Source organism: Eleutherodactylus coqui, chromosome 9 (assembly GCF_035609145.1).
Source record: "Eleutherodactylus coqui strain aEleCoq1 chromosome 9, aEleCoq1.hap1, whole genome shotgun sequence".
Lineage (NCBI taxonomy): Eukaryota > Metazoa > Chordata > Amphibia > Anura > Eleutherodactylidae > Eleutherodactylus > Eleutherodactylus coqui.
Window position 1 is genome coordinate 168,309,805 of NC_089845.1, and position 10,363 is coordinate 168,320,167.

The following is a 10,363-nucleotide window of genomic DNA, read 5'->3' on the forward strand; positions in this document are numbered from 1 at the left end:
GTCACATTTGTGCTGCTACTGTTGAAAGAAAAACCTCATCTATGTGGACAGGATGACTTTGGGGTAGGAGTTACCGCCTAGGATTTTTTCAATTTACTTACAGCAAACAGAGATCTTGAAAATGTTGCAGAATTGAACACAAAGTCTATTAGAACGTTGCAGAGCGTTCCGTTACACATTATACAATCCCGCATCTACATAAAACTGGGCAAGTCCTTCAACATCCTTCCTTTGCTCTACAGGAAGAGGTCAGCATGAAGCTGCTGGTCTCCCAATGACGAGGCGGCAGACATGATACATTCTCAATCACTTTAATATAGAGACAGACACAAGAATAACATTGTGGCTGAAGCCTCAGAGCAGAAGACTGGAGACCTTGGTATGTAATGGGACGCGGGATCCCGTCATGGCTGCCCATGAAGACACGTCTGTCAGGCGTAAGATCCTTTGTCTTCCTTCCGGCTGGCGGACGTCACCGCAGATGGTAATCCACTTTCTGTGATGTTTTTACTGCTCCCAGTTCCAGTCTGTAAACCTAGGAGACAAAGGCAGACCCATAAGGACATAAAAGTACAAAAAACAGGCAGCACGGCTTACTGGGCCACCTCAGATGCTGCAGAACATCTGAGAAAAAGAGGTTCTACAGCAGCTAGAATAAGGAAGACTGTACAGCATATGATACGTTGTGAGAGTATCAGCGGTCCCGTCAGGGTGCCATCCTGCCTGCAGCCCTGTGCCCTTCATCACTGGCATCTTCTAATACTCTTAGAATTTACGAGGGGGAGTATTATGTCATCAGGGTCGGCACTATCATGAGGCCACCTGAGACAGTGGCTCCAGGCGGCAGTCTACAGGACTACAGGGGGACGGCGATGGGGCTGCTCCTGGCCGCCGGTAATTGTTTATCATCTATATTAATGGCAGATAAAAAATAATTGCCAGCTGAAAGCCGACAAGCATTTCACTCACTCAGTCTGCGGCCCCAGTCTGGCGGTAGCCGCTGCTGGAACCAGAGTGTGACCCCTGACCTCTTCCCTGGCATCTGCGTTTTTGCACTCAGAATATGGCCTGTAGGCAGCATAGACACTGGATGGAGGGGTCAGGGATCACAGCAGCGGTGGCCGCCAGCAGATCGGAGCTGGAGATTGAGTGAGTGAAATACTTGACAGTTTACTGGCCAGGCAGAGGTCTACTACCTAGGTCACTATTACTACCGGGCCAGTATGAGGGTCACTATTACTACCGGGCCAGTATGAGGGTCAGTATTACCACCGGGCCAGTATAGAATTACACTATTACTACTCGGGAAAGTAAGGGGTCACTATTACTACTGAGGTCACTATGTGGGACACTATTACTACTAAAGCCACTACCGGTATGGAGGACACTATTACTACTGGGGCCACTATGGGGGACACCATTAATTCCGGATCCACCAACAGGGCGCTATTACTATTGGGGCCAAAATGGGGGTCACTATTACTATTGGGGCCACTATTAGGGGTGTTATTACTACTGGGGCCAATATGGCGGTCACTATTACCCCTAGGGCCATTAACAGGGTCACTCTTAACTGCTGAGGCCATTAAGGGGGCCACTATTACTACTGGGACCACTAATGTGGACACTTACTACTCACTGGTTTAAATATGTGTGGAGTATCTTGTGCATTGGTGCTTTCAATTCCTGTAAAATTAGTGTTTCTTTTGTTTCTGCGGGGGGGGGGGGGGGCGACACTATTTTACACTTCTCTTCAGGCAGCATATATGCTTGGGACACCCCTGTATCTGAAGCATCTTATAATAGCATCTTCTCGCCTTCTTCTGTCTTGTAGCCCACTTTTACGTCTTACACCTGCACTCTTGGCATTTTCTTCTACCCTGAACATCTGCAGAGCTGATTCATCTCTTACGACTTACTTGCAGATGATTTCAGGGCCGGGACCAGCTGGTTCCAGAATGAACATTCGGCTTTTTTCAGCCCTTGATTATTTGGTAAGAGTTGGGAAAACTCTTTATATCTGTCTCCACTGATGTGCGCCCGGTGCTCCGGCCATGACGGTAAAGCCACGTTCCGTTTTCTTGAAAAGTTGTATGAAAAGTTCGGGTTTCTGAGAAGAAAAGAAAAAACATCACAAAATGTAACTTTCTAACATAAACATGTCTGAAAGAAGCAGCAACAATGTATCGAATGTCACATAACAGACTCTTAAAGGGGAATTCTAGTAAAAGCGGTTCCTGTTGTGTTTATCCGGCACTCATTCATACTTGTGATCATAATTCACTATTCCGTAGTCTTCACTGTTTCCTTGTAACAGGCTTTGCATCTGGTCGGTGACTACTTGGGCTAGCGGCAGTCACATATCACACAGCTAGCTGCGGGTCCTCAGCACTGCATAGGGAAGCATCTGGTGGTATATATTCATTCCTTTCTGGTACGGTATGCGTTTGGTTGCAGGTGGGCGTTGTATGGTGCCATGTACAGTAGGGACTATGTGTGCCAATGACTGGAGCCCCAAGAAAAACCTTAAATCAGAGCATATATCTATGCACATTCACTGTCCTAGACCACCAGGGGCTTTACCATGAAACACTTTACTGCCCCTAGACCACCCATGACCTTACTATAACCCATTCACTGCCTTCTACCATCTTTGACTTTACAATTAACCCATTTACTGCCTTGGAACATCAGGGACTTCATTATTAACTCCTTCACTAAACTAGATCACCAGGGACTTTACCATTAACCCCTTTTCAGCCCTAGAACACCAAAGACTTCACCATTAAGCCACCCATTACCCTACAACACTAGCGGGATTTACCATTAACCCCTTCAGTATCCTAGACTACCAGGGGCTTTAGCATTAGTCCCTTCTCTGCCTTATACCACCCTTGACTTTACAATTAACCCATTCACTGTCCTAGAACATTAGGAGACGTCAGCATTAACCTATTCAATACCAGGGGCTTTACCATTAGCCCCTTAAGTAGACTCCCCCACCCCCCTTCCCCCAGAAACTTTAACACTAACACCCTCATTACCCTATACCACCACTGACTTTAGTATTAATACATTCAGTGCCTCAGAGCACCAGGAACTTCACCATTACCCCCTTTACTGCCCTAGAACACAAGGGGTTTTACCATTAACCCCTCCACTGGACTAGGCCACCAGGTGCTTTACCATTAACCCTTTCACAGCGCTAAAGCACCAGAGACTTCACCATCAAGCCAATCATTGCCCTACAACACCAGGGGCTTTACTGCCAATGAGGTCCATGCACCAGCCAAAAATCTGACTCTTTTGAGAGTCCTTTGCCAGCGCTCTCCCATGGACTTGTAGAGGAGAGTGCACATGGGATTCTGGAAAGAGTTTGATTTTCATGCAACTCCAGGACTTCTGAAGGGACCACCGCTGCATCTCGACTCCCCTGTCACCTCACCTAACAGCACCATAACCTAGTTTATGTGGGGACATGACAGGTTCCCTTTAACTGGTTGTCCATGTTCGGTAAAGTCAGCCCTGCCAGTATGTGTGCAATGGGTGCTGCCTGGGGACCCTATAGGTGATACAGGTGCTGTTTGTATGTGTACTATGAGGGCGCTATATGTACAGATGTAGCAATTGTTAACATGACGGGTGTATTGTGATAACTCCATTTGCAGCATTGTAGTTGAGATGCGTTGAACGTCAAGTCAATGTTTGCTACATCCGTATGCTGTATGGATAATGTATGTAATGGTTGTGTGGGCGCGCGGCGGGATGCTTTTAGTTCAGGTCTCTGGAACTGGTATAAAATCTGGCGACTAATTCTAGATGGAAGATCCTGTGGAAGAGTCCAAAAGCCCAAGCATGCTATAATATAGGCTTAGACATCAATGCATGATAGGACAGCTCCTGTAGGACACGCTGCACACAACTCACCCCGTTCTCACAAAGTTGGCCAAGTATTGCATAATCTGCAAGGAAAGATTCTGTTCTTCTGCGGAAAACTGACTTTTATAATTCGGGTGAAAAGGAATTCCAAACACGTAGATGATATCCTCCGGCAGATCCAGGCTGGAGCTGAAAGAAACAGACCAAGACTAGCAGAAGTGTAATGAGGCTCCATGCTTGTAGGCTGCCATCCACATACAGATGTAGCAGAGCTGGATTTGCTCTTCTACTGTTGCCGCTGTAAACTGTGATAACGGACGCCAACAATATTTTGCAGCGCGGCACGGAAACGGTCACAATTAACATCAGTCCTTGTCCCCAGATGCAAGACCACTAGTGGGCTTACTGGCCCACCACTGTCACCCAGGCCATGGGCCTTTTACTAGGCATAGAGGTCTGTGTGTGGTCTTTGAGTTCTAATGCAAGTCTATGGGATAACACCATTTGGTCTATTCTCTTATGACAGAGGGGTCTTTGGGACCCCCTAAATCACTAGGCATTGGTGCAGTGGCTATCTCGGCACCTCTTATAGGAATATCCCAGATAATGGTGAAAAGTTTGTCTTGAGTAACTGATTCACTGGGAAAGACCCCCTATTATTGCATCCAGCATCCCCGTGTGCCATAATAATGCTGAACTATATGGTGCAACGTTCCCCGTATACGGCCTCCCAGAATGCCAATCACATATATAGCCGGTTACATATGTGCCTCTCCTCTGACACCTCGCAGGTATTCCCTTGTCATGGGGAGTTCTGGGATACATTTCTGAGATCCTCTGTGTGACGGTCAGGGTGGGGCGCACCATTTGTGGACACCTGATTGGCCCCTCACTTTGCCTTGGAGTATATTCTGTCTAGCTCTGTGGAACTAGAAGGTCATGGATGGACATAACTGCTGTGGACTATAAAGCTTCCTGGACTCAGGAGGTCACAGCTTGTAGCCAATGAATCCAGCTACACGGACCGACATGTCATGACTGGAAATGAAGAAAGCTACATGGACCATACAAACTCCATGCAGATGTTGCTCTTGGTCAGATCCGAACTCGGACCTCACTACTGCAGGATACTAGTCCTTACCACTGAGCCACCTTGCTGTTCATCATTGGTGATTGGCGCACGAGGTCCGGAGCGCTCTTCTCTGGTCACTCTGCGCCTCGCTCCATCTTATGTCATTTGCCGTCTGGTCATTGGGGTTTTTGGCTTAAAAACGTTGTTACAAAACTATGGCTGCTCACTTCATTAACCCCTTAGTGACGCGGCCTATTTTGGTCACAAGGACATGACAACTTTTGGGAGACTTTAATCTCCACTTTTCAAAAGCCAAACCCCTTTCCCCATTGCCACGGCCGTAGGGGCGCTTGTTCCTCGTGTGGCGAGCTGCAGTTTTATTTGTACCATATTTTGCGCACATATAATGTGTGGTAGAACGGTTGATACATTTTTTTGGAGGAAAGAAAAAAAAAAACAAAAAAAACGACATCAATTCTGCCAGTTGTGATTTTTCCCACTAGTAAACATGCAGCATCAACGACATCATGGATTGTTTTTCTCTGCGACACCAAAATTATATTTTTTAGGTTTTTCCTCCTTTATACATTAAAAACTTTTTTTTCAATATATTTTTTGTGCATAACGTTATTGGTTTTCCGTGGGCGGAGCTCTGTGAGGGCTTATGTTTTTTGCGTGCTGAGCTGTAGTTTTTATTGGTACAATTTTGGGGTACATCTGGCTTTTTTATTTAATTACATTCTTTGGGAGGCAAAATGAACAAAAAAAGCATTTTGGCTGCATTTTTTACAGTGTTTGCCGCCGTGCCGGACAAAATGCGCATTCAGTGTATTGTAGGGGCCGTTACTGATGCAACAATGCCAAATGTGGTTTTTTAATTTTTTTAAAATATGTTTTTAAACAAAGGGTTTCACAGTTGCAGGGCGAACACCTTGATGAAAAATGGATATGTCACAGTAGGGTTCAGTTAAGTCTCTAAAACATAGATTTTATTGAAAAACTAAATAAAAAGGAGGAGTTTGTAACACAAAGTCCTAAACTCTAGACACAAATATACAAATAAATAAAAAACTGCACCCCTATGTCAAATGAGGGGAAAGCAGTATATACGTTGCCTAGGAACCGATATTTTCTCCCAACGGAATTAAAGTTTCCATTTCTGTTCTCCGTGGTATATATCCTAGAGCTAGTTGGATAGGCTCGTTAAGAATGGTGTTCCAGCTTGTATAGACAGCTATAGATATTCAATAGATGGGGGACTTGTATCCGCTTTTTAGAGCACGTGCGTTATTCCTCCCATATAGAGAAAGATGCATAGACTGTCAAAAAATGCCGTAGGTGAGAGAATATTCACGCTACTTTGGCTAGTTTCAGAGAAATCAGATATAAAGCTGATATCAGAATGCTGTAGCTTGCCAACGTTTTTTGCGAGTTGTAGCCACCAAAAGTTATAATGCAGTACACCAAACTGCCAGCTCAATTATTTTGTAGGAATCGCACATTATCCCTCTATGAGAGTTGCTCCGCCCAAATTTGGGTGGGGTTATAAAAGCAAGCATTTCTGATTGGTTAAGAGATTACACACCTTCATTATGGGAGGATCTGCATGACTATAAGAACTCTAACAGACATAGAGCTCACTCATAGCCGCCAGTCTACCACAGAGGCTGGTGCTGCTGCCTTTTTTTGTTTTTGTTCCTGCTGGCAAGCTACAGCATTCTGATATCAGCTTTATATCTGATTTCTCTGAAACTAGCCAAAGTAGCGTGAATATTCTCTCACCTACGGCATTTTTTGACAGTCTATGCATCTTTCTCTATATGGGAGGAATAACGCACGTGCTCTAAAAAGCGGATACAAGTCCCCCATCTATTGAATATTTATAGCTGTCTATACAAGCTGGAACACCATTCTTAACGAGCCTATCCAACTAGCTCTAGGATATATACCACGGAGAACAAAAATAGAAACTTTAATTCCGTTGGGAGAAAATATCGGGTCCTAGGCAACGTATATACTGCTTTCCCCTCATTTGACATAGGGGTGCAGTTTTTTATTTATTTGTATATTTGTGTCTAGAGTTTAGGACTTTGTGTTACAAACTCCTTTTTATTTAGTTTTTCAATAAAAGCTACGTTTTAGAGACTTAACTGAACCCTACTGTGACATATGTTTTTAAACAAAGAAGGGAAAGTGCGCAAAAAAAACTTTTTACCTTCTTTTACCATTTTTGACACATTTTTGTTTGACTATTTTTATTTATTTATTACACATATTTAATGTCCTGCAGAGGACTTAACCTGCGATGCTATACAGCACTTCTGATCAAAGGCCATGGCAACCCATCGGTCCTCCATGATTACATGGCAGAAGGCCGATTATATCACAGAACCCTTTACATGCTATGATCAACATTGCTGCAGCGAGAGGCTGACTGTTAGTCCCAGCCGTCTCCTGTTGTGGGTGGTGCGGGCTCGGCTTCTGAGCCCGTACCATTCATAGGATGGAACTTTACGTCCACTTGTGGGAACCCCTTTCCAGCCAGGACATAAACCTACATCCTCTGGTGGGAAGAGAACAAACAGTGCCCCGCCTGTCCAGAGGTCATATGTGGTATTGCAGTTCAGCCCTATTCACTTCAATAGAGCTGCCCTGTAATACCAGACACAACCTGTAGGTGTCTTTGGAAAAAAGCAGCCATGTTTTTCTAATCCTGTACAAGCCAGTTTGATGGGAAGGATTTGGGCAAGATTCAAGCTCCTCTCCGGAGGAAAGATGAAGAGGTATTTTTACACATATTCACATGGCCAAATAAAAGGAAGTACATCAGCCGTTCCTCTCAGTCGCAGCATCAGGACTCCTTTGTGTATTATTGTTGGATGAGAAGCAGACACAGTTGGCGGGTGGAGAGCGCTGGCTCCGCCGGAGGTTCACGTGGACGGTCAGCGCTGTACATCTGTCAGGCGTTATCACACGCACTGGGTGGAGGATTCTTTGCTCTTGATAACATAGATGAATAATTGCATTCTTGATGTTCACTCAATCAAAATTCTTCATCGCTCTTTACAAATCAGCTTTATGTGTCAAATATACAAACTTTCAGCTATTTGCAAAAAACAATCAAAAGAGAACAAAAAAGACAGCGCAAAACGACTAATATCGCAAGCGGATTCTCCAAATTCACATGAAATGCCCCTTTTACTGTCTTCCCCCATGACAAGTGTCTTTAGTACTTAGTGGAGCTCCTATTGCTGTTATGAGCTGCTGCAGATGTGATGTACAGCCAGATAGCGGCTTCTTACCCCGCTCCTCATGGACAACGGCCTCCGGGTCACTAGTATTCCTGGTTCGGGTGCTGCAGCCTTCTTCACATCCCACCAAAGGTTTTCTATGGGATTCGAGCCAGGTGACTGACGGCCCCAACAGAATCCTACAGGCCATCTTCTGAAGCCAAGCCTTGGTGGACTGTGAGGTCTCCTGGGATGATTGTCCTGTTGGAAGGTCCAACGACGCCCGAGCTTCAGCTTCCTCACAGAAGACATGACATTTTCTCCTAGGATCTCCTGACACTTGATGGAATCCATCTTCCCCTCCACACACTGCAGGTTTCCAGTCCCGGAGCGTCACCGGGCCGCCGCCATGCTTCACTGCAGGCAGGGAGTTCTTTTCAGCGTCAGCTTCATTCTTCCTCCTCCAGTCCCAGTTTGTTTCATCGCTCCACAGAATAGAATCCCAGAACTTCCATGACTTATTTAGATAGTTTTGAGCAAATTAGAGGCAACTTTTCTTGTGCATTTGGGTCAGTAGAGGAGACGTCTTGGAGTTCAGGCATGAAGACCTTCAGCATTTAGTATGCACCTTACTGTGTAAATGGAAACCTCAGTGCTGCTGCTACCAAATCTTGCAGGTTTTTTGCAGTCACTGAAGGGTTGTTGACCATCTACCTCCTTGAAATCTGGTGGCAGCTGGTGATAGCGCCCTCTCTCCACCACGTTCAGTTAGTGCAGCCAGTATTCATAAACCTTTGTACTAGTGAATTGCTTCCAGTTGCATCTCTAGGAACATTCAGGGCCTTTGTATCTTTTTGTATCCTTTTCCTCATTTGTACAATACAATGATCTCTTCTCCTAACTTTTGGGCCCGTCTTGTGACTTCACCATATTTCTGACATACAATCAAATTCAACAAAGCCCTCTTCAGTCCAGGTATTTGATGTGTTTCATCTCAAGCACACCTGATGTAACTAATGAAGACCTTGATTAGTTGCATCAGATATGCTTGAGACAAGACCGGATTTGCAAATATGTGCTCTTATAAAGGGATTCTATTCAGGAAGGAGGATAATTCGGTGACTGCAGCAGTCGGTAAAAGTGGCATTTTGTGGATGATTTGGATAAACCACTTATTAAAGTAGTAGTTGAGCTACTTCAATTACTGTTTTTTTTTAAACAGCTGAAAGTTTGCAAATTTGGCAAATAAAGTAAAAATTGCAATGGGGTGAGGGGGTAATTTTGATTGCAACTGTAGGCCGACTGATGTCATCACTCATATCACATGCTGTATACTATAGGGAATATTCCTGTTTTATATCATTTAGTACAGAGATCAGCAATGGGTCGCTCTTTGGGCTTATTTAGACGACCGTATATCGGCTGGGTTTTCACGCCCGGCCAATATACAGTGTCCTTGTCTGCAGGGGGAGGAGGATGGAAGAGCCAGGAGCAGGAACTGAGCTCCCGCCCCCTCTTCGCCCCTTGCCACTACTTGCAATAGGAGGGGGCGAGACAGGGGCGGAGCTAAGTATCACCGCTTAGCTCTGCCCCCATACCACCCCTCCCATTGCAAATAGTGGTGAGGGGCGGGGAAGGGGCGGGAGCTCAGTTCCTGCTCCTGGCTCTTCCATCCTCCTCCCCCTGCAGGCAAGGACACTGTATATCTGCTCGGCGTGAAAACCCAGCCGATATACGGTCGTCTAAATAAGCCCTTTAGCTGGAACATGATACAGATATTGGGGTCTCAAGTACAAATTATATGGGAGTTGATACAAATACTGGGAAAGAGCTGGTACATATTATGGGGGCCTTGATATGGATATTTGGAGTCTCTTTAAAAGGTACTTGATGATTAGGAACCCTGGTATAGATTAGGTGGGCTGTTACATACATTGTGAAGTCCCGGGTATATTTTATGAGGGGGCCTGGTTAGAGATATTTTGGGTCTCAGGAAAACTTGCAAAAGGAACTCCAATAATAGTGGGGAGAACCTGGTACATATTATGGGATGTCTGGTTAGCACAGTTCTTGGGGAAGATCTGGTACATATTATGGAGGGAGACCCTTATGGATAGCTGAGTTCTCTGGTAAAGTTATGAGAGGTCCTGTATGGATGTTGGGGGATCTGATACAAATTATG

The 10,363-nt window shown here is 45.1% G+C and overlaps 1 protein-coding gene across 1 annotated transcript in view; it reads right to left on the bottom strand.

Annotated features, from left to right (window-relative positions):
- Window positions 1-329: 329 nt before the first annotated feature.
- Window positions 330-10,363, bottom strand: part of TG (thyroglobulin) — a 218,158-nt gene continuing 208,124 nt past the window's right edge. Inside the window, exons 48-50 of the mRNA XM_066578917.1 lie at window positions 3,928-4,068; window positions 1,920-2,110; window positions 330-535 (exon numbers count right to left, since the gene is read on the bottom strand). Of these exons, the coding sequence (XP_066435014.1) occupies window positions 432-535; window positions 1,920-2,110; window positions 3,928-4,068 (436 nt within the window). The 3' untranslated portion in view covers window positions 330-431. The remainder of the gene's footprint in view (window positions 536-1,919; window positions 2,111-3,927; window positions 4,069-10,363) is intronic.